This window comes from Dermacentor andersoni, chromosome 3 (genome assembly GCF_023375885.2).
Source record: "Dermacentor andersoni chromosome 3, qqDerAnde1_hic_scaffold, whole genome shotgun sequence".
NCBI lineage: Eukaryota > Metazoa > Arthropoda > Arachnida > Ixodida > Ixodidae > Dermacentor > Dermacentor andersoni.
This window is the reverse complement of record NC_092816.1, coordinates 232702761-232730628: the sequence shown is the minus strand read 5'-3', so window position 1 is coordinate 232730628 and position 27868 is coordinate 232702761. Positions and strand designations below refer to the sequence as shown.

The 27868-nt window shown below is 46.1% G+C and overlaps 1 protein-coding gene across 6 annotated transcripts in view; it reads left to right on the top strand.

The window, feature by feature from the left end:
- The window catches only part of car (vacuolar protein sorting-associated protein 33A), a 217046-nt gene that overhangs the window by 143750 nt on the left and 45428 nt on the right, over nucleotides 1-27868 (top strand). For 4 of the 6 annotated variants that reach the window (XM_050182950.3, XM_055072635.2, XM_055072642.2 and 1 more), the window contains 3 exons: nucleotides 502-576; nucleotides 14232-14311; nucleotides 22840-22926. In XM_050182950.3, the coding sequence (XP_050038907.2) occupies nucleotides 502-576; nucleotides 14232-14311; nucleotides 22840-22926 (242 nt within the window). The remainder of the gene's footprint in view (nucleotides 1-501; nucleotides 577-14231; nucleotides 14312-22839; nucleotides 22927-27868) is intronic. The other 2 variants (XM_055072631.2, XM_072287439.1) reach the window with 2 other exon arrangements.

The window sequence follows — 27868 nt, the reverse complement described above, 5'->3', positions numbered from 1 at the left end:
TACTCACCTGCTTGCTCGCTCACTTGCATGATCAATATATAAATAAATAAATAAACTTATTACTTATTGAATTACTCAATTAATTAATTGATTGATTGATCAATCAATAAATCAATAAGTACTGTTGTGGTGGAGATTGTTAAAATGTTAGCAAACTTTAATGTCCACCTATGGGCACCTTACATTTTTGTGAAGTTTGGTAGAAGCATAGAGCTCCAGAGGAACAGCCTGACTCAAGCCAGTGAGCTGGTTCGAAGCTGCTTACAAGTGGAATTTACAACTGCTTACAAGTATAATTTACAAGTGGAAGTTTGAGTGCCTGTCAGCTTGGGGGTTGCTGACAGTAATGGCAAACTTCCATCAGCATGCTTGGAACTAGACCCATTGTCTGCTGCTGCCCTCTGCAGCACGTCAAGGGCATATACCAAATCAGGAGTGCATGCTCTTATCACTGGGGTACAGTGACCGCTTGTAGAATGTGAACTCTGCCTGTGCCTGCAGACACGTCCTTGGCCGAAGAGGTCAAGAAGGTGACGGACCAGGAGTCCTTCTTTGAAAACCTTGCTGTCGAACAAGGTGAGTGTCTTGCCACAAGAAAAGCCAGCATTAGCGCATGACTTGTAGGGTTCTCATTCATTTGGCCAATGCAGGACACTCTGACAAAGCTGGTCCCTTCGATGTTGTGTTCAGCAACTTGCAGAGGCTGTCAGGTCTAATCATGTAGGCGAGAAAGAAAATTTTTTATTTGGGAAAAGTTAAAAGTTTCACAGGCAGGCACTAGAATTCAAAAGATGGCTCACTGTCAACTTGCTTTGACCCCTTCAGTCATGAATTACAGTGTAATATTGATAAATGTGTGAAATTTACATAATTTTATGCCAAGGTGCTGGAGACACCCTAGAAATCAAGTCAAGGTGGGAGAATGATTCTGTGCATTTTATATAGTGACCAGTCATATTTACATAGTAATAAAATATTGTATTGTATAGAGAGAATAAACATCTTTATTACATAAATGAAGCTTTGGAGAGGCGTCCTCATTCCAGAATGCTTGGAGCTCAGGCCCTGTCCTGGGCCTTCGCAATCAGCCATTGCTGATCCTCGAGGACCGAGCTGGCCAAGGCTCTCTCACAAAGCTTGTTGGTTTGATAAAGGTTTGGAGGATGCAATGGTGCCTGTCTGCAACTCTCTACTATGTGCCTGAGGAACCCGGGTTCTGCGCAGAAGCGGCATTAAAGAGAATATTGAATCACTCGCTCGAATTACGTGCTTAGGTTAATTATCGGGTGCAAGCGCTATAACAAGGGAAAAAAAGATATCTCATAATTACTACCAATACGCTCCACTTCAAACGTCCCATCAAGCAAGGCAATGCCTTCACCAAAGCGGTCGTCTGAAGTGATACATTTTGCTCAGAAGTGAAATGGGTGTACTTTAGGGAAGAAGGATGTTCTATTTACTCAAAGGATAATGTTTGTTGTCTGTTCCTTGCAACCACTGCACAGAAGTGGCAAAAATAAGTCGCGTCCACAAACGTGGACGCTGTGGCTGAGGGAGTTAAGTACGGTAAATCTGTCTAGTAAGCACATGCATAAAGTAAAAAAAATGGGCATAAGTAGCATTAATAAAGACTACCAAAAAAATTTGTCTACGATTTCGCAGGTTATTCCACCAACTTCTGTATTAGTTCATCACTGCATAGCCGGTTTGCTACAGAGGACACTTTACAGGCACGGGGATGTTTCAGGCCCTTTGTGTCAAGCCAGCAATGCACTTCAGCATGGCATTAAAATCGAAACCCCTGAGAAAGAAATTCTGCGACTACGAAATTCTCGCGACAACAAAGTAGTTTCTTATTCCCGGCGAAAGCCTATAGGGTTCAGTGCATTTCGTACCTCTCGGCAACGAAATGTAGCTCTACTACAGTCCTGCGTCAACGAAACTTGCTAGAATGGAACCCTGCATATAACCTACTTACGCAAGGCTAGCAGGCTTCAATATGTGCTCAAATACGATTGCTTTGCACTAAAATTGCATAAAATACCACTGCACTACACTCGTGTGGGCACCGTCATTTTTGTTTACAATATCAACCAAGCACCGGAAGTGGTTGCTTGCACTGGAAACAAATCATGGCCGCCATCTTGTCTGTTGATCGCCTCTTTGAAGTGGCACATAACTTGCTACCTGCATAAGATTATGGTTTTTGCACACCTAGTGTGGTGCAAATATGCGTCTCAGTGAAAAAAATGCAGCAAAATCAAGAAAATCCACGTCCTGTTGTATATGCTGCCATCTAGTGAAAACGAGGAGACATAGTTCCTCGTGACTGCACGTGGTCGGCGATCTGGCAGCGCCTGCTCTTCGTCATGTTGAGATAGAATATGTCTGAGAGACCATTAGACGTGTGCGTATGTGACTCCTCGTCTGGCCATCTCGCTATTCCTTCCTGGCTACAACAGGTCCCACCGACGCGGAATTGGTTATGGTGCTTGAGATGGTGGTCGCAGCATGGAGTGCCATGCATTGGGCCGTGACTGAGCGCTTGTCCGGAAATACACATCCCTTGCTTCAAGAATACTGGTTTTGGTGCCACCCGACATGCATCGTGCGCGGATTTGCACGGATGTAGAAATGCATGACGGCGCAGTAGTCTCGATCGATTGCCCTTGGGTATGCGAGATACGATCAGTTTCATGCTTGGCACCGGATGCGTCGACACCTGTGGGCAACAGTGTCCATTGGAGAAATGCTGCTGCATGCGTGGAGTGCTGTTGCTCCGTGTCCGGTGCCGAGTTATGCAAAATCTTGCAAAACCGATTGTATCTCTGAAAGCAGTTGACCGAGAATATTGCTCCACGGCAGTGTTGCCACTGCTGATTAATGCATGTGGCACACTTTGTACTGCCGGCAATGTGGTTCTATATCCTCGAGCAAAGCTTGCCAACATAGGCTAACGAAGGTTTCATTCTGCGACGCATTGCCTATCTGCAGTCTCATTTCGCAACAATGAAATTCTCGTGAAAGCGTATTTTTTTTTGCTCCCCATCGATTTCATTGCGAGGTTTGACTGTACTCTCTGTCCACAAGAACGGCCCACAAGAGCTGTCGCTGCTGTAGTGTGCGAACGCATATGAAATCTTTCATGGAAAGTGATTGCATTAGCCGGAAACACATCACGACCACCACATTTCTGACAGTGCCTCTGAGATATGCAAAGCCAAATAGGTGTCCCGCATACCAGTCTCAGAGGCCACAACCGGAAACTATAGGTATGTTTGATTTGCCTGCGCCACCTGAACCAGTTCACTGTGCTGCACCCTGCCATTCGTTTTAGCGGTGCAGCAATGGTGCCCTCTGAGCCGTGCCATTTATTTCAAAAGGTGCAGGGCTGGTTCACGATTTTTCTGCACCCTCTCTGCGGTTGGTGCCGACTTGGTGCAGACGTACAGCTGCTAAGCAGCAGCACGGCAGGTGACACAGCACACATGCGCAAGCACTGTTAAAACCCCGATAGCGTGCTTCTACACAGGCGGGGATGTAGTAACGCCTCAGAAGCCGATCATGACAGCAGTTCAGGAACTCTCAAACTTATGCACTCCGTGCATATTAGTCGGACAAAACACAATGTCTGCACTGCATCTGCACCTTGTCATTTGTTTCGAGTGTCACTCTGTGCTTGCACCGCAGAAATTGCGCAGCTTCTCATGAACTGCCTCGAACTGGTTCACAGTGGTGCAGGTGAAGCGAATGGACCTTATGAATTATTCAAATGGATGCTTGGGCTTTTCAAGGTATTTGGGGTATTTTCCACTGCAATTGACAAGACTACACAGATTCTACAAATTAACCAAATTTTCAAATAAACTGAAATCGAATTATCAAGGTTTTACTGTATAGTCCTACCATTGCCTGTACAGCAAATTTGTAGGGCATCACACATTGAGCCTTACAGCTTCCCTTTTCATGTTATAGCAGTTGATTGGACATCAAAGTTGTAGTAAATAGTTGGTGCGCTCTTCAAAGAATTCATAATGACTTGAACTGGCCAACACACTGAAAAGAATAATGCCCATGCAGCCTTTGCTATCCTCATGTTGTCCTAGATTTAACTTTCACTATTATGTACTCAACATACTACTGCAAGTGAAGTGCAAAAGATGAGGACAGACGGAAGGGTACAATACATGTGCAGCCCTTCATCTATCCTTACTTTTTTTTGCGTTTCACCTGCACTATGTTGTACCAATCGCTGATCAATACTTTAGAAAACATAGTACAGAACAGCAATAATGGTTTTGCTTCCTTCTTCACTGAAAGACAGGTAGTGGTCTGAAGTTCTGTTTCTAAATGACATTGCTGAAACTAAAGTGAAACTGTGGGGATTAAAATCCCAAAGCAATGTACAGGCTATGGGGGACACGGCTTGCCGGCAGCAGCAGGCAGGAGCTGCTCCACAGACAAAAAGGTATCTTGAAATTGGCCGCTTGCGCGGCAGCAGCTCCTTCCTGCTGCTGCCAGCAGGTGGCGACACAAGTCTGTGCCAGGGCCGGCTTTTCAGATGCCATTTTTCTCATAGGCAAAAACAGTTTCTCATGTTTGTCTTAAAAAACAGACGACTAATCGTGCCAAGTGTTATACTAAATGATGTAGACAACAAAATGCGATCATTCTGCAAAAGTTGAGCAAGAGCAGTCCAGCGGTGAGTGCAAAATCTTTTTTTGAACACGCGCAACCAAATATTCAGGACCCTGTATACGGCATGCGAGATTGAGCCACGATCGTCAATGCCCCTTACACCTGGTCGCGAAATGTGCAGTTGCTGCCAGAGCACAACACCGCCCCCCCCCCCTCCCTCCATTCCATCTCCCTGCGGTTTTTCTCACGAAGCAAGACGGCGTGTTTGCCCTCTGCTTTCTTCGTTCACGCATGCCAGATTGAGCTGCAATCTTTGGCTTCGCAGAAAATCTGGAAATCGCAGAAAAACAGCGTTCTGCAAACCACAATATCTCTGAAACGGCACAACCCAGCGCCGCCTTCTTGGTCTCGTCAGAACACGTGTTTCTCCATCTACAAATTTGCTGTTTCAGCTATCTACTCCACAGAGAAACAAGCACACAAAAAGCAAATGATTGAAGGTCGTTCCGAAGTTGCAGATTGGTAGCGACCGCTACGTGGCTCAAGCGTGCTTTGCCATGGGTCCAGCGCTCGGTCCGTAGGGGCGTCATCTGCTCTTTGCATTTACTTCACAAGCTCTCGACATCTCAACCGTCATAATCTCGGAGATTGTCAAAACGGGCGCTACGTGGACATCGCAAAGCACGGCCGATCCCTCCATTTCTGGTCTTCTCAGACCCACGCCTAAGCTTCCGAGCATCGGCAATGCGGACTTCGCGGACAAGCATCGTGTGCGTTATCTTCGGACATGCTGCTAAGCCTTTCGAGCATTGGTGCTTCGGAATTCGTGACTAAGCATTTCGGGCCTCAGTACCTCCGACTCAGCGATCAAGCACATTGCGCGCAGACTCCTCGAATCCGCGACCATGCACATAGCGCGTGTACTCTTTAGACTCACGACTAAGCATTTCGCGCATCAGTGCTTCAGACTCAGTGATCAAGCACATTACGTGCACACTCCTCGGACCAGCGGCTAGGCATTTCGCGTATCGGCACCTCGGACTGCATGACTAAACGCATTGAGTGTCTACTCCTCGGACCAGCAGCTAGGCATTTCATACATCGGCATCTCAGTTCACATGACCAAGCTTGCAAACCGAGATATATATATTTCCTTTTTTCTGCTGCCTTTTCTTGTATGCTACAATACCCTTTGTAACATAAACCTATAGTCTGTGTTCAGTCTTATTTGAAATACTTTACATTTTTTGTTATAATTTTTTTTGTAAGGCACCTGCTGTATCCAAGAGGGGGCAGATGGCCAGGCAAGCTGTTTATGCAGCTTTTTTCCTCTCGTCCTACATCGATGATGGAAATAAAGTTCAAGTTCAAGCACATTGAGGGTTGACTGGTGGACTCGTGGCTAGGCATTTCGTGCATCATCACTTGGATGGCGTGACTGAGCACATTGAGCGTCTACTCCTCGGACCCGCGGTTAGGCATTTCGCGCATCAGCATCTCGTACTGTGTGACTAAGGTACAACTGCAGGTACAACACTGGAACTATATTCTTGCCCACACAAGTTTTGCACCTCACTGGGTTTGAAACCCAGGCACCATGCTGTCTGTAGAGCAGCAGTAAATAATGCCATAGGGAAAAAAGAAAAAAAGAGGCGGGGGGGAGAGGTATGAAGGCACACTAGAGCTGAAGCCACATGTCCAAGAAGCCACACATCACAAAACACACCAAAGGCTAAAGGTTTGGTGCCTTTTAGAGAACCAAGGAGAAGGTGAAAATTCTAACACCGTGTTCTCAAAACTGTTTTTTTTTCCTTTTTGCCTTTCTGCTCAGCTTTGGGAGCTGATTTCTTTGTTACCGTGTGGCCTATTTTGACTACGCCTTTTTTGTCATGTTTCTTGGGCTACAGTGCAGGTCGTGACATTCTCACATCTTGACTTTTTATAATTTTAAAATGTGGCTATTTGTTCCATTCAAAAGTGTGCTTGTGTGACGTAAAAAATGACAATCCAAACAATTCGTGTTGCAATAAAAGAAAAATTACGTTGAGCCCTTCAGCACACATTTAGCTATGCACTCAATATTCCAGGAACATTCCATTGCATTCTTTATGCTCCCCAGGCCCTCCAGGAAATGCTAAGGCAAAAAATTCTGCTGAATAAAATGGTCTCAAGGTATTACTCTGGAGCTTTTATGAAAGCATCAGGCAGACATTCTAAATATTTGTTCTAATTTTCATAAAAATTCATGAACAAGGAACATTAGTTGAAAAACCATATCCCCTCTTAAGAGTAAGCAGTCCAAAAAAACAATGTGGTGTTTCATATTTTTGTAAATTGAGTTTGTTGGAAAGCAGAATCGTAGCGTACAACTGCTCACTTGCACTATGGTGTCATGCTGAAGTTACTATGTAAATGTGTCTTTTGAGAGTGCCACTATGGCGAATGCAAATACAGGTACGTCCTTGGCACAAAACACTGTGTGGGCAACTAAAATACATTTGAGGGACTAACTGTTGGGCTTTTTAGTCTGACATGTTGGTTGGAAAACTAGTGCGAATAAGTTGCACAAAAATACCGCTGCAGTGCTCGTCTGTTCCATGTGTCTTTATGTAATTTATTCACGCTTAGTTCAGCTAAGATACAGTCACCAAAAAGCAAGCAGTAATGGCCAGTTGAGGAAAATGGCCCACCACAGCAATCATATTGCAGCAGCAGACAGTGCACAGTGCGTGAAGAGGTACACGACTGCAGCACCAAAAGTAAAGTCCTTTTTACTTAAAGAGCCCCTGAAACGGTTCGGACAAATTTTGTAGATGCGTAGGGTACAGCTTAAGTAGAACATTCGCACTACAATTTAAGTGAAGAGTTACGTATTAATGGAGCTACAAGCGATTACAAGTTACCCTCCTCCCTAGCCATGCTTTTCCTCCTCAACTCGTTCGCCGAGCCAACGGGGCTAAGCTCCGCCTTCACTGGTTCTGCGTCATGATGCAACGTCACATCGTCCACTTCCGGTTGTTTTGAAGCCCGCCCCCACCCACGTGAAACCTCTCCGCTAGCTGCTTGGTCAAATCATAGTGCTCGCGAAAAGACAGACTAACTCTGACGGCGGAGCTCTCGTCAAAGATGGAGCATGTTGTAACACAAGCAGACGACACTTGCTGTGTGCTGGAAGTGCTTAAGGGTACTGAAAAATTTTTCTTGTGCATTCCCTTTATGTTACTTTCTTTTTATAAAAACAAATCAACTAACATTCCAACTATTACGAACATCATTTGTTTACCATAAAGTTGGAAAAATGATCGATCACGCGCCCTGGTCAGCCAATCGGATAGCTCACCCCACTGACATCATATGGGTAGATTTGCATCATATGGGTAGGGGCGGCTTAAAATTCCGCCAGGCAGTGTGCTGCGATCAGCAGCGATGTGCATTTTTAAAACCTTATAATAAATTACACTCTTTACGCGGAGTACTTAGATGCGTCAATTAATGATCAGAAGGACCTACTCTAATGACTCAGTAAGTTTGTAGAAAATTGTCAAAATCGTCTCGGGTATAGGTATAGGTATAGCTACAGCTTTAGGTATAGCTAGTTTATAATAGAGCTCTGAATGTATAGCTAAACTACATTTGCCAGCAAAGAAACTGTACCGGTCAGCTGACACAAATGACCCAGCGCAGCAGGACTACACGAGGCTGTTGCAGTGGTTTGGCGTAGTGTTTAGGCCAGGAATCCTCCAGGCACAGGGATGAGTAAGTTCGGGAGGAGGAGCGAAAGAAAAACGGTGTATATTTACACTGGCTCAAGATGTAGGAGCCCACTCCAATGTTGGAGCACATGTCTGGGCACACGCACATCAGCACACGTCGGGACACACTCACTGCATCAAAGGTGCGGTGAGTGTGCCTTGTAAGTGTGTTCAGTGAGTGTTTTAAAGCAGTTCATTTTCTTAGGTGACTAGTCTAGGCAATCTGATGACTGTGTCTTGGCCACTCACAATCATCGAATCATTCGCAAAGTCCCACCCACGATGTTGCACCGTTCTGCCAGACTCCGCCTCCACTGATGCGCGATTGTAATTTGGGAACCTGAAGTTGACGCACTTCCCACAGAAGTCCTTGACGTTTGCCCCTTGCATCAATTAGGGGGCTCTTTGTGATGGTAAACTGCAGCGACCCAGGAAGCCCGGCCTACACAGCTGTTACCGCGTCTACAGAATGCGGTGGTCGTTGTTTGTCATCTTGAGGGGAGCTTCTTCGTTGACCCGTCAACAGTCGGCATCAGGGCTGCGCCGACATCTCGATGGGTGCTGATGAAAGGGGCTGCCTCATGGGAAGCATCTAAAGAATGCCCTTTGCCATTTTGAGACATAACATGCGGTGCCTGACACAAGACTTGATTGCTGCGCCGGTAGTTCTAGCTATAGCCACTGTGGCCATGCCGGTCAGTGGCCATACGTAGGGAGCTTGTGGAACTGAAGTATGTTTAAGAACACTGGTCCAAGACAGCACTCTCACCCTCGCATGGTCATGCCGGCACAGCACAACGCAACGGCCTTACCTTGTGTGTTTTAATCAAATGGCCATGCCAGCGCCACAGCTATTGGCTGCGCCACAACACAACATAGACCTCTTACACATTCTGACTGAGAGCATATTCACGGTGCATCTCAGCCGCTGCCATCTAATCTCTTTTGCATCTTCTGCATGCATAAGAGAACCATCAGCAGATTTGCATTGATGCACAGGGTACGGACAGAGACGGAACTTGTGCTCCAAGGAGCTGTATAAATGCAGGAACTCGGTTTCACTTGCTTACAGGTTTTAATTTTAATCTCTCTTGGCAGTCTGCTGTGACTTCCTGTAACCATGCAGCTTGTGTGTCTCCATATTGTGCGAGGTTCTCACCCCTGCCGTCCAGGAATTTCCAGGATTTGATAGGGCTGAACGTTACCCTTAAGAAAAGTTACATTTCATCCGCATTTCTTGCTTCGCCGAGGTTGTAGTTATACCATATTTACTCGAATCTAGTCCGGCCTTGATTTTAAGCCGACCCCCGATTGTCCAAAGCCAGAAAAAATTATAAAACTTACCTCGAATGTAGGCCGAACAAAAAGAGTGAGGACAGCATTCACAAAATGTTAACAGCATTTATTTAATATGTACATGCCGAGCTCACTCTTTGTCGTCACCACCGTTAGCCTCGTCCCTTTAGCCCAGACCACATGTTTGCTTGCGGACGCGCTCAAGCTCGCGTCTGCGTACTCGTGCATCTGCAGACATTGCGGCATCGCACGCGTTGAAACGCAGCGCGATCTTGGTGAACAACTCCTCTCTGTTATTGTGCGCGCTGTCATCTCTTTGTTGTGGCATGCGCAAAAGCGTCTCCCATTGGCCCTTCCAACAACGGATGTTTTTCTCATCGATGCTGAAGTCCCGCCTGGCTTACTATGCCTCTGTGGCTAGCACATCTTTTCGTTTGAAGGTGGCACTATAGTGTGCCATTACGATAACGCCATGCCGCATGCCGATACCATAGAACCAGCTCTCATACGACACAAGCTGAAGCGGCGACATCGCTTGTGTACTTCAGTTGGCTACTGGCCCGGCTAGAAGCGGCTGCGACACTGACTTTTCTAGATGGCGCTAGCTATGGACCATATTTACAATTTTCAATTACAAACAGGCACGTCTTTTTTGAGATCCTCGAATCTAAGCCGACCCTATAGTTTTGTATATGATTATTTGGAAAGAACTATTGGCCTAGATTCAAATAACTATGGTAGTCCTTTTGTAAGTCGACATATCACTGGAGTAGTGTGGGTGTCTGTTTTAATCCGTTAACGCTTCATGCACTTTCAGGGGGCTATTTATCTGTTTGTATCAATGTTTCTATGTATCTGTGTATGTTTGTATCTAATCGTTTTCCTGCACACCTGGGTCACTGGGTACTTCGTGAATGGTTATTGCATCAGGCTGCTGTGCTAAGGTATAAGGGTATGAAGCTGACCATCAGATCAACTTGGGTTACTGAGTAGGTGCCGTTGTGCACATATGTTCCTCTCTTCAGTGAAGCTCTTTCACGCCAGTGTTGGTGACTGCAGATGCGGGACTGGGTAGGCACTGCTGTTGCCAGAAACTTTTTGATGTCAACTTGGCTCACTGGGTATGTGCCAGTATGTGTGTGCCGCTCTTCATTGAACATCTTTAATGCCAACTTGAGTTATTAGGTATGTGCCACTGGGAATGTGCCTTAAGTTTCTCCAATGTTGAGTGAAATTGAACCCACGTCACAAGGCTTCTTCAAGGACAGCAATCTGATGCTTCAGCAGGCTGCGCCACGAATGCACTGGGTAGGTGCTGCTCGTTAATGAACGTCTCGTCAGCTTGAGTCACTGAGCACGTGCAAGCGAGGGAACAATTCTCTGCATTCCTAGGCCTTGGCACAGTGTGTCCAGAAACAAGTGTAAGAGAGGAGCCCTGCTGCTACATGACGCATTTCTCAGTGTTCACACGCGCCAGCGTGCCATGAATTTCGGAGGCCATGTGCAGGCTTTGTGGCACGGCTGATAGAAGGCGCCGAGGGAAGCATGAAAGAGGAGTCCCACTGCAGTACATGCCTCACACATAACTCATTTTTACAGTGGCAATGCATTGTGTGGCTATACAGTCGAACCCACTTATAACAATATCTGAGTGCCACGAAAATTCTATTGTTATGTATAACCGATAATTGTTATAACTGTGTTGCATGAAAAAAAATCTATATGTTGGATGGCATATCTGTTCCGAGAAAACTATAATGGTGAGGAGGCCAGTTCTCCTCCCCACCACCTTCCTTTGTCCGACTTCTGATTGTGTTGACTCATTTAAACAACTGTTTAGCTTTGCTTCCTACTCACTCCGATTGCATGTTGTTAATAAGCCGCGGGTGTTGGCTTTCAATAATGGCACTGCTATAACAATTGCAAATGGGGGCCATGGGCGGCAAGTGATATAGGAGCTCTGCCGAGGCATTGCTTTGGTGATGCCAAAAGGTGCTTTTTAAGAGGTATGGGAAGGTTGCTGTGGCAGCATCTCAGCTTGAGAAATCTGGAGGAAACGCTGGGACGTGATCACAAGGATCTTGCCATGTACTTCCCACTGGCTTGCACAAGAGAACCGCATGTCCATCAGCCTTGCTTGCTTTATGCGAAGCTTGCTGACATCCTTCTCCAAGGCATTCAGGTGCTCCCTATAGTGAAGCCCATGAGGGACTGAATCATCTACAGGACCTCCTGCGGGGACAATGTTGAGGCAGCCTGCTCTACCGCGTCAGCGCTGCCGTTGTGGCCATCACTTTCACTATCCGATGCAAGCACGTTTGCCACGATTACCTTAGCAGTTAAAAGAATTTCGTTTACAAATCTGTAGCAATGCGCTTTCTTTTCACCGCCAAAGTCGTGCATTGCCGATGATCAGTGAGCGGGTCAGCCATCTTCCGTTTTGGTGGAGAGTCAAACAAAGCTGTTAAACAATGTGGCCAGGAACGACTTTGATGCAACGATCAAAGACAAGCATGAGGGACATAATCTGTTAGCGGAATTTCGCAGAATGAAGGCCATAGCATAGAGAAAGACATTGGCCATAGAATAAAAAAACAACTGCGAGGGCCCAGCGAGCGATGTGGGAACAGTGCCTGCAGCTTTTGTCAGTGCATTTGGCATGGTACATTAGTGTTTCGGAGGGTGGCATGGCGCAGAGCTATGAGCACAGCCCATTCGGGTTCGGAGGGGTGGAAGGGCGACAGGAGAGATGCGTGCGGAACTGGCATGCATCTCTCAAGAATAGAAGTGCACAGCGACAGTTGCAGTGGTGTGCGATCGTGCAGCGGCTCGCATATCACTTTTTTCTTTTCCAGAATTTTGCATTCAATTATCTTTCGGAATGGACACCCAGCAGCCAGACTTCATTGTTATAACCAATAATGCGGCATGGGGACATTGTAGTAAGCAGGTTATTTCCCCATGGAAAACATACAAAAGTTGACGGTTCAGGAGCTTTTCGTTGTTATAACCGGTATATTGTTAAAACTAGTATCGTTATAAATGGGTTCGATTGTATTTACGCATTAATGATGGTAGTACCACCAACAGTCATCGTGAGATAGGTTCTGAAGAATATTTTACTCTGCCAGAAGCTTTTGACACTTTAAAATTCCCATGGAACGCAAAAATTCAACACAAAGCTTAAGGTTTAACACTGAATCAGGCCCATCTTTCTACAGTGATTGACTTCTTTTGCCACTCTTCTTTTGCCATTGACTTGTGTGCTGCCACTGTTTCCTGTATTTAACCACTTGACATTGATGTGACAACAAAATCAGTAAAAAAAAAGAATGGTTTACCATCTCCATTCTAAAAGGAAATGCCTTCATAAGAGAGAAACTTCCTTGCTTTATGCATATCTCTTAAGCATCAAAGGAACTGACAACCAATTTTCATGGTAGCCATTTATTACAATGGAAAGCTTACTGGTCAGGGTGTTTAATCATGAAGTGGTAATGCTGAACATTTTTTATCTGAATTTTTCTATCCACATGGAGGATGTGCCAATGTTCACTGGAAGCATGGCAAAAAAAGTGATAGGTGAGCGCGATAGCAATTATACACCTGTAGTAGTGGGAGGCGGACGACAAGTGTGCCCGTAGCTGTGAGAAAGTATTCTTTTGTTTTTCAAGCTGATGTTCCTGCGATTCATGCTTTCTAAGATGTAAATTTATTTCTATAATAATAGCTATGTGTTCTCATGGTTTCCTGTCCAACTGCTTTGGTCATTAACCAGCGAAGAGTGTTTCTTTAGCTAAGCCAAGCTAAGTTCTTGAAAGCAAAACAACACTTTTCCACATGATATGCGGTTCAGCGGGTGGCCGTAGTCATGCATGTGCTGACATTGTAGGGCAGCTTGCTCCCAAACTCGTGTGCGTGCAACAGCATGTGTGCCACCATGCAATGTGGGACACGTGTGCCGCTCGTTAGCATGGACTCCCTTTATTTTGTCATTCACGTAGAGCAAAGCGCAAGTGTGTAATAATATACGAACTGCAATTTTAAGCAAGAGATAGTGGTCATGCTGTATTTAATAGCAGCCGACGTATATACCTAATCTCATATACCACATTGAAATGCCAAGATTTCGTCATTAGGCTGCGCCACTTACTGGTCTCTGAGACTTTCTTCGCCAATTTAAATTTATAATTCCTACTTGAACCACGAACAGTGGGCTGGAATCCATCACTGTAAATCATGGTCATTTCATTTCTATCAACATCTCACAACACATTCTGGCTAGTAACAGTCCCGTTAACCATCAAGAACTGACTCCCTTATTCCCCAGATGAAGTATGCAGGCTCACCTTAAAAACAAAGGTGGTGATCATGTTTGGGCTTGAAAAGGCTTTGGTCACGTATGTTGGTTGCTTTTCAGGTCACCATTTGACACGTGCTTCTTTGGCTGCTGAAAGCACTGCCTTGCCATGCTTCACGTAATGGCAAAATGCTGATGTCTGAACCTCTGGAACTGACTTCTGTTCGCTTTTCATCTGTCCGCAGAATTCATGAATGGTGTGGACACGGACAAGGTACACCCTCACATTGAGGACTGCATTGCCCGACAGGAGGACATTGTCAAGGTAAGCAACGTTGGCGTTGCACTGTTGAGATGAAGCTTAATTACTTTGCCGAGTAAGCTGTATTACATTTTGCTTAGGTTTCTGCCACAAAATGTCTCGAGCACTTGGTGCAGTTTTTTGGGCCAGCTGTATGACCCATGTTAGCACTGAATGTGTCACACTGAGAGAAGAAAAGGGAAATCACAATGCACATTTTATACGAGGTTAAGTTATTACCTTAATGTAGGACAGATGTACATGGTCAAGTCCAATAATTCAATGGTATGTCCAAAGCTAGTTGGAATTATCAACTCTTCCATACTCACAGACAGCTTTATGTGGCTATGAAGGGAAAGCTACGGGCGCGTGGCTGCTGCACATGTGCTACCGTGCCAAATAGTCCGGCAGCGTTTGACAGTGCTTTAGGTTGCTCGGAACAGACGCTGAATCGGTGCAGCTTCCACTTGCGACAGTTTTGCATTTGCCCAGACGCGGAAGGGAAAAGCCAGAAGTAAATTTTTACATTCAGTGGCGCATTTTATGTTTTTTAACTGTTGCTAATAAGGTGTTTATGTTTTCTCTTTCCCAGCTTAAACTAAAGTGGGCAAAGCACTCTTACTTGTGTGCGCTTTGCATCCATAGCTTTCCCTTCATTGCCACAGAAAGTTGTCTGCAAGTATAGTAAGAAGGAACACAAGGAAAGTTAAAGCTTGGTATAACCAACTTTAAGGTAATGATATTCTAGATATAACAAATATTTTTCTTATTCAAATTTGCTTTTCCCTATTTGATAATATGGAAAATAATGTGGCCCCTTCCATGTAAAAAAAGTTTCACCAGCGACTGTACCCATTTGCATAAAACTTCTAATTTCATGACAACAAAATTTTGATATAATAAAGCAAATGGTTGATTTTACTGACCTCATAACATCGAGATTTAACTATATGTGCAAAGCATGGGTGCCATTTGAAACTTGAAACGTCGAATGTTTTGGCCACGACCTACTGTATAAACCACGACCCTTATGCAGTAGGTCGTGGTTTTGGCATAGACACAAAGTAGCCAGACACACTCATTGTGGAATGAAAAAATAAGGGGCATGTGTCTCCAGCTAGGAGGTCGCCTTTCTCACAGGAGCAAGGTGAAATGAGTGTTTGTTTTAATGCCAATAATTTTAATTTTAAAACATTTCGTTAGTTACGCACCTCTAGTTGAGATGCATTGAAGTCAGCGGTCCACCATGGCATTGCCATGTTCTTAGGCATTTTATGGCTATCATTGCTAGAGCACGGACAATTTCTTGTGCATATTGCTGCAACTTTATGAATGCAACGCTATGTGAAGCAGTGATATGCGATGAAAGAAAGGTGGCATTACTGTAACCCCATGTACTGCAATCAGCATCTGTTAAAGTGGTACCATCTAACTGACCGCACAACTCTGGCATCAGTAGACAGGCATCAAAGAATACAGGAGGCCATGGTTTGGCACCCAATAATCATCGCTCATTTACCACACTGTGAGAATTTGCGTGTGTTCCCTTGGTACTGAATCAACTGGTCACCCTTCCCATTTACTACTGGTGTATGTCTGGAGCATGCTGCACAGTACTTTCCAGACAGGGAACTCTCCACTGCGTGCTGCTGATGTGTTTGTGTATCATCTAATCCATTGTCATCTCTTTACTGGCTTTACTTACTGCTGCTACAGTACTTCACACTTGGTGCCTCTGTTCTGCTAGTCATTCTAGCATCCACTGTGCTCGTAACTACCCTTCATATTAGTGCGTGTACGACCACAGCATGTTTGCTATTCACTGCTGATGCTTGGAGGTGCTTGCTCTCCAGGTCTGTATGAGACGTAAGAAAATAAAAAAAAACTGTATTTTTATCGTTGAGGAACAAAGAAAGAAGCAGCATACCTTTATGGGAGAAGCTTTTCCTGCTTCCTTGACTTGTCACTGAGTATAGTATCTTGCTGCAAAAGCATTTTGGAGAGATCAACACAGATTTCAGAAGTTGTACATCATAGACTGAGAACAGCTGGTGGTAACAGTATCACTCCTTTCACCTTGTTGCTGGCTTAGAACTACCTCGGCAGTGTGTCGAGACAAGGACTTTATTGCATTTCTTTTTTTACCTTCAGAAAAGAAGGCTGTTGGGAGCCGAGGCACCAGAAGTTACTACTCATGAACAGAAAGCACGCAGACTGAACATCGAAAACGGCTTGCCCATTTACTTTGTAATTGCTTTCGATTACATTTTATTGCATGCATACTACGGGGGTCTGGAATTTCACAGGAGCACTGACCACCACAGGTTCGGGCTTAGCGAGCCTCAGGGCCACGTCAGCCACTGCCTCGCTTGTAATCACCTTGTTTACATCGTGTCTAACTTAGTAGTTACCGTATGCCTTCTATTTCAGTTTATATTAGTTTATTTACTCTTATGTATCTACGTATTTGTTGGTTGCCTTTTTTTTTGTGATCTTTTCAACATTTGTACCCTCCTGCCAAAATCCCCAAAGTGGGATTGCAGTATCAATAAATAAAAATAAAATCTAGCGTGCTGCTGCACATGTGCTCAGCCTGCAAAAAGGTCACTGTGCGCATGAGGATTGCCCTAAGTAATAGAAACAGTTTATTTGCCTTCAGTGACACTCAGCACTGCATAAACACCCTGTCCTGGGGCAGTGGGGAAACCAGAGAGGCTCTGGTGCCAGAGGCGAAAAATACAGAAAGAGGAACCACTAGCACATCACTGTGGGAGGTTGGCTGCCCGCGATGTGCCGCTAGGGAAAAGTGTCCCTGCAGCTATGCTGCATATCCTCGCTGTGACCAATTGGCTTACTCACGAGAGCCAGGGCAATCTTTGTCGACTTGGGTCTCTGATAAGTGTGGCTCAGCATAGCATGACCACACGCGAGCACTAGGCACCGCTTTTTGGCTTAGCGTTCAGAGAAGGGGCAACACCAGGAATTCGCTCGCTATAGATGCAAGGCATCACAGACGAGCTCAAGTCCAAGTAGAATGTACTAGGATGGAGGAGTGGGTATAATGGATGGCGTGGCAAGTGTTAAGAGTGATAATGCTCTGCCGATCACACCGGTCGTGTCACTGCCTGCACCGCAGCTGGCATTGCCAAGCGCCACTGCCACAAACCTGTTCGTGTAAAAAGCCACCCTCGACAGTTGATGGAGGTGAAAAGGGAGACGCGTAGGGTTGACAGAACAGGTGAATGCCTGCACAGAGGTGCTGGGACACACCTCCATCCCTACAATACACAGATGCTAACACAATGTGAATGAACACTGGCAGTAGCAGATGACATGACTGCACTGCTGGTGCACTAGAGGTAACTTTAGTGATGCCGGTGCAATCCGGTGGAGAGGAGAACTAGAAAACAAGCAGAACAGGCTTTAATCAGTGGTGATCTGGCAGAGATGATGTGTTGCAGAGTGCCATCCACTCACAACATAGGGACACAAGAGGGAAAGTTAAATAGGTAGAAAGCAGAGACGCACGGGAGGGCATGCTTGTTTTATGCGATGTGGTACAGATCTGAAATCCTTGTGGACAGCTCCAAATGCAGCTGTTGGCTGCAAAATATTTTATCTGCTCTTAAAAGGCTGCTTCCTTGCGTCTTTTCATTCCCATGAAGTCCCTGCATTGCATTCAAGTTTACATTGTTTTAACTGTCTGAAGAAGTATTCAAGCTATTAAACTGGGAAGGCTTAGGAGTGAGGATCAATAGCTAATATCTCAGCAACCTTCAGTTTACAGATGGCATTGTTCTGTTCAGCAACATTGAGGATGAATTACAACAAATGATTGAGGGCTTTAACAGAGAAAATGTAAGTGCAGGGTTGAAGATTAATATGCAAAAGGACAAAGATAATGTTCAATACCCTGGCAAGGGAACAAGAGTTTAGGATTGCCGGTCAGCCTCTAGAGTCTGTCAAGGAGTATGTTTACCTAAGTCAATTACTCACAGGGGAACTTGATCATGAGAAGGATATTTACAGAAGAATAAAAATGGATTGTAACGCATACGGCAGGCATTGCCAGATCCTGACTGGTAGCTTACCACTATTATTGAAAAGAAAGGTGTACAATCACTGCATTCTACTGGTTCTGACATATGGAGCAAAAACTTGGAGGTTGACAAAGAAGCTCGAGAACAAGTTAAGGACCAGGAAAGGAGTGATGTAACGAAAAATATTAGGCGTAAGGGCAACAGGAAGACAGCGGTGTGGATCAGAGAGCAAACACAGACAGCTGATATGCAAATTGACATTAAGAGACAAAGATGGAGCTGGACAGGCCATGTAATGCATAGGATGGATAACTGGTGGACCGTTGAGAGTTGCAAAATGGGTGCCAAGAAAAGGGAAGTGCAGTCGAGGACAGCGGAAACCCAGGTGGGGCTATGAAATTAGGAAATTTGCAGGTGCAAGTTGGAATCAGTTGACACAGGACAGGGGTAATTGGAGATCTCAAGGAGAGGCCTTCGTCCTGCAGTGGACATAAACAAAAGAGGCTGATGATGATGGCGATGATGATTAACTGTCTGAAGCATGGGGGCTATCTGTTCTCATTGCGCCATGACAGTTTTTCCTTCTTGCCTTTAGTCTTTGTTATCTTTGAACCTTATTGCTCCTAATTTGATAGTGCACTTACTGTGTACGTTTGCCCTGATGTCCTATGTTGAGAATATTTTTCCTAGCTTGGCAACCGATGGAGGGAATAGTGTGCATTTAAGTGACAAATAGTGTGGAAGGTGCCAGAAAACTTAGGTCATCAAGAGCATTGTGATTGTGTACAAGTTGCAATGTTGCTCTCTGGTTGATGAAATGTACTAACTGTTTTACAGAGTTTTATGGCAAGTGCTGGAAACCATTCCAGCATCATGGTTACATGCATTGCCCTTAATTCCTATCAAATAATGTTACAGTGGAACCCCGGTTATATGTCCTCCGGTTTTGCGATGACCCGGGTTTTACGACGGATTAGTGCAGTCCTGGTGAAGTCCCCATAGAAGCAATGCATTAAAAACCCCGGTTATCCGACACAATTTTACGCCTGACCCGCGTTATACGACGACCCTTGCGAAGCATGGGACAGAGCGGCAGACGAAAGAAAAGTGCCGCGGGCCTCTTTCCTCGCTCCGTCTCTCCGCATGTGGAGCGCTTGACACCGCTCGACCGGTTCGCTCTGGCGCAGTTTTCTTCCCTGCCTCGTCTCGTCGTCCCTTTCTCCCTCCCCCACCAGCCGCCACCCATGACGCTTGGTGTGCTGAAATAGCGCCTTTTCTTCTCCACAATCACTTTCTCCCTCTCTTCTCGGCGGCGTTGCATCTCGTCGCGTTGGGGAAGTGTTTCTCTCCTTCCAGTTTCCCAGCAGCAGATCGCCGACAAGGTAACGCGGAGAGGCCTAGGTTTATCGCACGTGTTCTTCGTCGTAATCCTAGTGACCAGCGTTCAGCGGAGGTTTTGAGTTGTGTGGTGCACGATGTACCAAAAGTGGACAGTTCTGTCGCTCGGCGATAAGCTGAATATTATCGAGGAAGCGGAAAATCGGCATGGAGCTCTGAAATCCAGCATTGCACGGGACCTTAAGATACCAGAATCTTCGCTTAAGACAATCCTTGCAAACAAAGCGGGGATACAGAATGCCAACAAGTTTGGGCTCAAGCGGAAAGCTGCAAAAGAAGGACAGCATGAGAAGTTAGAAAAAGTTCTCGTCAAGTGGTTGCATCAAGCACAGAGTTCTGCGATCAACGTTGACGGTGCCATTCTAAAAGAAAAGGCGGACCTTGTGGCATTGCGTCTGGGCATCAACGACTTTCAGGCATTGAACGGGTGGCAGTATCGCTTTAAAAAACAAAACAAGATTGTGTATAGCTGCTCCTGCGGAGAAAGCACTTCCGTGGACGTTTCGACGGTGAACGAGTGGATGGAGTCGCTGCCAGAGATGATTGCTGCATACAAGCCCTGCGACATTTTCAACGCCAATGAGAGCGGTATTTTTTACCATATGCAGCCCGAGCAAACCCTTGCGTTTAAGGGAGCTGTCATGGTGGCAAGTGTAGTAAAGAGCATGTGACGGCAGGCACTATTCTGTGCTAACGAGGACGGTTCCGAGAGGCTACCCATGCTCATTGTTGGAAAGTTTGCAAAGCCACGGTGCTTTAAGAACTTGAAGACACTGCCGTGCAGCTACAACTTCAACAAAAAGGCGTGGATTACGTCTTCCCTCTTCAGCAATTTTTTGCAACAGCTGGATAACAAAATGGGTGCTAAAGCGAAGAAAATATTGCTTTTCGTGGACAATGCACTGTGCCACCCACTCGATACGTCCAGCCTGAGGAACATAAAGGTTGTTTTTTTTCCGCCCAACTGCACAAGCCGGCTGCAGCCGCTGGATGCCGGCATCATTAAGTGCGTCAAGCAAGGGTACCGGAAGCAGTTAGTGTAGCATCGGCTGGCGGCTATGGAGCACAGCGAGTCAGAAGAAAAGATCACTGTGCTCGACGCCATGCATTTTATTGCCAGTTCGTGGAACGCAGTGTCACGAAGCACAATCGCTAACTCATTCAAGCACTGTGGCTTTAAGCGAAAGACTGCCTCCTCTGCTGGCGACGCAACAACCTCGGTATTGCTCAAGGCCGATGCAGGCTTCGCTGACGACGATTTCGAGTGTTTAAACCTCACCACGACCTTCGGCGAGTATGCGGAGGCCAACGACAACGTTGCGATCTGTGGAGAGGTGTCGCCGGATGACGCCATCGAGGAGGCGTTGCCTAGTGCCGACACCACTGCGACATCGGACGAGGACGACGACGACACCACAGATGCCGTGCCTGTGCCTACCACGTTCGCCAAGGTGCTACGGCACATAGACGGCATCTGGAACTTCATTTGTTCACGTGACACCACAGAGGGCCTCCTTTTGGATGTTGCCCAACTTGAGCGAAAGCTCTTGGTTCACGGATCAAACAAGGTCCAAAAGAAACTTACCGACTTTTTTTAAGGTTCGTGCCGGCTGGCGGGAATCGCAGCAGTGGGCAGTGGAGTGCCGTAAAGGTTCGTTGAATAAAGCATGATTGATACCTGTACTGCAGCATTAATTCTTATCACATTTACTTTGGTAATTTGGGTTTCCAAGCCCTGCAGAGTATGTTAGTAGTTTACGTTGAAGTTTCTCGTAAATCCGTCGTGCGAAATAAGTAGTATTTTTAAGGCATAATTTATGTTAGGATTTTATTACGCTTTTTTGCGGTCCCAAGTAAGTCGTATAATCGGGGTTTCACTGTAATTTGTTTATTCATTGGTTTTCTTGTGATCTTGCTTACCTTTTCTTATTCCCATAATATTCACTTTCCTTGATGAATCAAGCTTCTGTGCATGACAGAGTTTAAAGGGCATGAGTTTGAGGTTTGCTTCTACACTGCAATAAATGTTAATGACATTACATTTTCTAACTGTGGCACACAACAATACTAAAAACGAGGGATGTAGGCACCTAATGCCTCCAAGTCTGTTTAGGCTGCTAGTCTGCTGGAGCATTGGAACAGCAGCATGACTACTACTGTTCTGGTTGTAGAGTCCAGTGACACAAAAATTGTGACAACCTGCTCCCACCTAGGTTATGTTGCACTCTAAAAATTTGCTTACCCTCCTTGAGGTGGCTTTGGCTTTAAAACTCATGTTTACCTGGTTCCCTGGGAGCTCAGTGGTCATGGCAGTCCACTACCAAATACTACACGAGGTTCATTCAGTTTGCCTGCATCACTGTAAACCAGTTCACAGGGGGGCACGAGAAGTTAAGAAATTGTGCAGCTTGACTTCAGCACTGCAGATACTATGTGACATTCAAAATTAATGCTGAGGTGCAGACTTGGTGCAGGCATGTTTTGTTGCCTAATGTGAGCCATCCAAGTAAGTTTGAGAGGTGCCAAAATACAGGTATGGTTTTTCTCTGAGGTGTAAGCAACAAACCCGACGTTATATAGGCACAGCAGATGCATGTAAGTGGGAGTTCAGTGGCACTTATGCCTGTGCTGCATCATCTGCTGCAATGCTGGTTCACACCTGGACGCTTGCACCAAGTCGACACTGTCTGTACAAAGGGGGCAGAACAATTGTGAACCAGCCCCTCACCTTTCTTGCACCTTTCGAAACCAAAGGAGAGTTTAAGAGAGCACGACTGCTCTACTGCCAAAATGAATGGCAGGCTGCAGTGCCTCAAGAACTGGTTCAGATGGTGCAAGATAATCGAACAGATCTACGGATTAAGGTTTGACTCTCTGCCACTGTGGACAACTTTCAATGCGAACAGAATGCAAAATGCTCTTATACCAAGCTTTGGGTACATGTCAAAGGACTCCGGGTGTTCACAATAAATCTGGAGCCTTTCACTATGCCGTCTCCCACAGCCGCTGTGTTCCTGTGGGACTTTAAACCCATAGTATTTTAAGTGAAATTCATGAGATTATGGGTGTGCAGGACAGAACTGAGGGTGGTGCTTGGATGTGGGTGCCTTGCAGGTGCTGCGGTTGGTGTGCATGCAGAGCGTGGCCAACAATGGTCTCAGGCCCAAGGTGCTCGACCACTACAGGCGGGAGATCCTCCAGGTCAGCAGTAGCTTGAGCAGGCTGAGTTGCTTCACTGTTGGCTTTTGCAGCACAGCAGACGAGGATCAAGGCACAGCAATAGACACACAGGCACTGTATACGCAGATGCTGAATGCACATATGACACCTTTGTCTGTCTCCGTCCTCGCCTCCTGCACTGCAAAAGCCTAAATTCCTCCAGGTTAGGCCCTTGTCATTGCCCAGATGCACAAACAGGCACCCAAGAATGAATGTTGTGCAGCATTACTTTTTGCTCTTGCAGGTGTGTCGAGACATGACACTATCATGTAAATGCATTAACAAGTAGGCGTTACAACCTGTAACAACAGGTTTTCATGGAGCCTACTTGCTGTGCTGCGTGTGTTCGCTGTCAGTGAGATGCCACGGAACATTCAGCTCAGTTACTGGTTGGGAGAGCGACACCTGAGTTGCATTGCGCATCACTGGATTGAAAACTGCTTCCTGATCCTGGAAGAAAGACCTGCAAGGACACTTGAACCAGATGGGAGATAAGGTGGGACCATGCTAAACAGGGTGGACCTTGTTGGTACATAGGGCAGAGACAGTATGGGTACCGTGTTAGACAGTGGGGCAGTGTGCCACATCTGCATGCTCAGCATACGTCTTCAGAAGGACACTATTTTTATACATTATGTATCTAGCAGAAACAAATAATATTAAAGAAACAACAGAGTCTTGGAACAGTAATTAACTTCAAATCGATTCAGCAGCAAGCAGACAGCACAAAAATAAAACAGACCAGCAAAATAAAATGGAAGAGAACTGGTCCATAAAAAAGGACAACAAAACAACATAAAATAATTGTTTGCATATGTGTATTGTAGATCAGTATACAGTAACCACATAGAACAAGTTAATGGAATGACAGTGGCAATAAAAGGAAGCTACAGTTACATAAAACACACGCACACACACCAAAGCAATTGTTTGCACAACAGTGTTGTTTTCTTGTACAGCAGAACCAGTCTCGACTACTGTGCACAGATAAGAATTTTCTTATCTGCTGTAGCAGACAGCTCACTGTTGATATCTCCAATTTTAACGCAATAGCATTAAGGGCCCTGTGTCACAAAATCCGGTGCCGGCACCAGCACCGGTGTCTATGTGAGAAAAATCATCCTGAATCTCTCCTGCCACTCCACGCAGGCCCTTCGCATGGTGCATAGCCGCTGCTACACTAATGGAATCTCTCGAAGTAGAATACATAAGAAAATTTGTAAAGTACGACTTGCACACAACCTACGGACATGATAGCGTCAGATTGTAATTTGAATATACGAGGAATCATAATTCTGTTACACGGAAACTCAAACATAAACCCCCTTTCCAGCTGGCGTTTGAGGTCTGTCTTATTAAGGACCCTGCAACACCATTAAGATGGTCTGTCTTAGTCTTCCTTGCGACTCCATCCAAATGGGTCTCGCCTCTGCACATCCGTCGCAGTGGTGGCACCTGCCGTGGGGGGGAAACAAACAAACAACAAAAGAACCACAAAGCTCGCCTTCATGCATAGCATTCATCGCCAGCGTTTCCAGCAAAACATTATGGTTACGTAAGGTGCAGTTGCTGGGAAGCATGAGAAGCAGTTGGGGGGGGGGGGGGGGATTTTTGACTGCTATTGTGTTCCACTCTTAAAGGTGAAGCTTAAGCATCCTCAAATTTTTTTTTAGCAAGTCAGAAACAGATGCTTTGCAGTGTTAATCAAGGGAACTAAACCGAGCATAAGCCTATCAGTGCACGGTCTAGCAGCCATCATCTTCCTCAGCCGCTTTTTATGCACGGTGCGCTCCAGCACGTATGTCTCGTACCTCATGCTGTGAGCTGTGAGATTAGAAGAAAAAAGGAAGAAGAATAAAAAGCTATTTCTGCTCCTGTTATCAGTCCAAATGGTTTGGAGGTCATTCGCTCGCTGACTCACTCATTGTTGTAGTGGACCTAACCTTGGCCCCTGTAACATGGTGACCCAGACGTGGTTCTATGGCGAGCACGGCATCATGGATGATGCCACCAATGACCAGTGCAGAGGGCCTCGCCACGATGCAGATTCACCTACCGTCCTTTTGACCACAAAATCCTGCAGCCTGGTATAGTCAGGTGGAGGTCATCTTTGACCTTCGGTGCATTACCTCGTAGCGCATGAGGTTCCTCCACGCTGTCTCAGCATTCCCCACAGAGGTGGTCGAGGAGTTCTAAGATGTTATGGACACATGCCACGACACCACCCCCTATGACTACTTCAAAATGACGGGGCTGCAATGTTAGTCTGTGTCTGTGCGAAGGCACCTCCAGCAGCTTCTCAACAGCTCAGCAACCGTCGACTATCAGAATTTTGACGTCATATACGGCGGCTCCTCAGTGACTGTAGGCTAGATGCAAACAGCCCGCTGCTGCGTGAACTGTTCTTTCAGCACCTGCCGCAGAATTGCGTGGTCGCCTTGGCTACCACACCAAAAGACACATCCCTTGACAATCTCGCAGAAGTGACCGACCGCATCGTTGATTAGTCAGCAATAGGTACTGTGGCAACAAGGACTGTTCCGCTGTTGCACCTTGAAGGTCAGCAGGCTCGCCTTGAGCAAATGTTTGCCGAACTTCCTGGGACTATTACTGCACTACGTTCATCGCCCCATCATCATCAGCGCAACTGCAATTGCTGTTACAAATTCCCTTCTCGGTCCTGCTCCTGTTCTGGCCCTCCTCACGGGGAATACTGCTGGTATCACAGCAAATTCGGTGCTAGCGCATGTTGGTGCCGTTCTCCTTGCAGCTGGCAGGGGAATATGCAGCAGAGTCACTGATGGTGGCCAATCACTCTTGCCATACGACAAGCCGCCTTGTTCGATATCACTGACAGGATTGCCGGACAACAATTTTTCATGGATGCAAGTACAGAGAGGTTAGTGTCATTCTTTCCTCACAATTAGACCGGCAGCCTGAAAAAAAAAAAAAAAGATATGCGCCCCTTTAAGGATCCAACAGCTCTTCCATCGACACATATGGCCAGCGCTGTCTTGCCATTGACTTGGGTCTCCGATGCACCTTCCGCCGGGTGTTCATTGTTGTAGACCATATTGCATGGCCATGTTGGGTGCAAATTTTATGACCTACGATGCACTTAGTGTTGACCTCAGCGCTTGTTGCCTTGTGGACACTACAATTGGGACGGCTATACAAGGCATCCTCGTGCCTATGACTTAAAGCACTAGAACGGTGCCACAGGTACAATCATCTGCATGTTCACCTCAGTGCTGTCTGTCTTCCCAGCCATCACAAAACCTTCCAACCTTGAGCTTTCCAACAGCGTTCAGGTGTCGAACTTTGGAATGTCCAGTCCTCTGCACCAATTCCAGTCCTCTGCTAAGTCATTAGTGCTGTCTGACGTGCTCCTTCCATTTTCTTTAGGCACTATCACTTCTGATGTGTGAAGGGGTCAAACATGCCCACTCATTCCATTCCGACTACGCCGTCAAGTATTTGACAAACTACATGGCACATTAAGGGGAAATGATGGAAATGACACATGGCACAAATCATCCTGGAGCTCGGGCCACCCAGCGTCTAATTGCTTCCCGCTTTGTGTGGCCGAATGTGAATTCAGATATGTGCTGCTGGGCTTGCAAATGCCTTCATTGTCAACCCTCCAAGACAACACTACACGTGAAGTCACCAATTGACTCCTTTCGTCCACCTGGCGCCCATTTGGATCACATTCACATCGACATCGTTGGCCCACTGCCACCATCCCAAAGTGCTTGCTACGTACTCACTTGTGTGAACCGTTATGCCCACTGGCCTGAAGCATTTTCTCTCACTGACGTAATGGCACTTACAGTGGCTTCCGCTTTTGTCAGTGGCTGGATCTCGCACTTCAGATGCCCCAGAGTTGCTACGACCATCACAGCCGACAGTTTGAATGTAATCACTTCCGCGAACTCGCGTGCTTGCTTAGCGTCCACCATATCTATACTACCGCGCATCACTCATCGGCAAATGGAATGGTTGAACACCTTCACCCTCAACTTAAAGCCGCCTTGGTGACCAGCCAGGCTCACTCTTCTTGGGCTGAAGACCTTCCTCTTGTCCTGCTAGGCGTGCGCTCCTCTTTCAAGGAAGACCTCGACTACGCGGCTGCGGAGCTGGTCTATGGCACGAAGTTGCGGTTGCCTGATGAATTTTTCGCACCAGCTACTGTTGCCGTGCCCGATCCAGCCAGCTGTGTTCAGTAGCTCCGCTTCCTGTTTGCACGCTTCCGTGTTCGACCTAGTAGAGTTGCATCCTCTAGAAATGTATTTGTCAGCAAAGACATGCCTACAGCGAGCCATGTTTTCATGTAGTGTGAAGGCATCTGACCATCTCTTACGCCTCCCCCTATGACAGCCTTTTCAAGGTACAAGGTACTCAAGTAGACAGAAAAAACTGTTACCATTGACCTCAATGGACGTGAAGAAGTCGTGGCAATAGACAGGGTCAAACCACCTAGTGACCTCAAGCCTACCTAGTGACCTTGCCATCGTTATCCATTTTCATCGACTTTACAACCGCTGAAATGATGGGTCTACCCGATTGCCCGACATCAAAGGCCGTTTCTCGGGCACCGCTGCACTGCTGCTCTTCTCCTAAAATGGGGGGAGCCCTCTATCAGCTACCGTCATCTTCCTCAGCCTCAAGATCCCTTTTGGCTTCCTCGAAATTAGACAAAAGAGGAAGAAGAATAACAGAGAGCTACCTCTACTCCTGCTATTGGTCCGAATCTTTCTCAGGTCTTTCACTGGCTTACTCGCTCATTGTTGTAGTGGACCTAACCTCGGTCCCGATACAAGGTATACATTGGGTAGTGAATGTCAGTATAGTCAGAATGCAAGGCATCGAGCACATTGTACCTAGGTTCGCCAACTCTAATGTGGACGAAGTTGGGACAGTG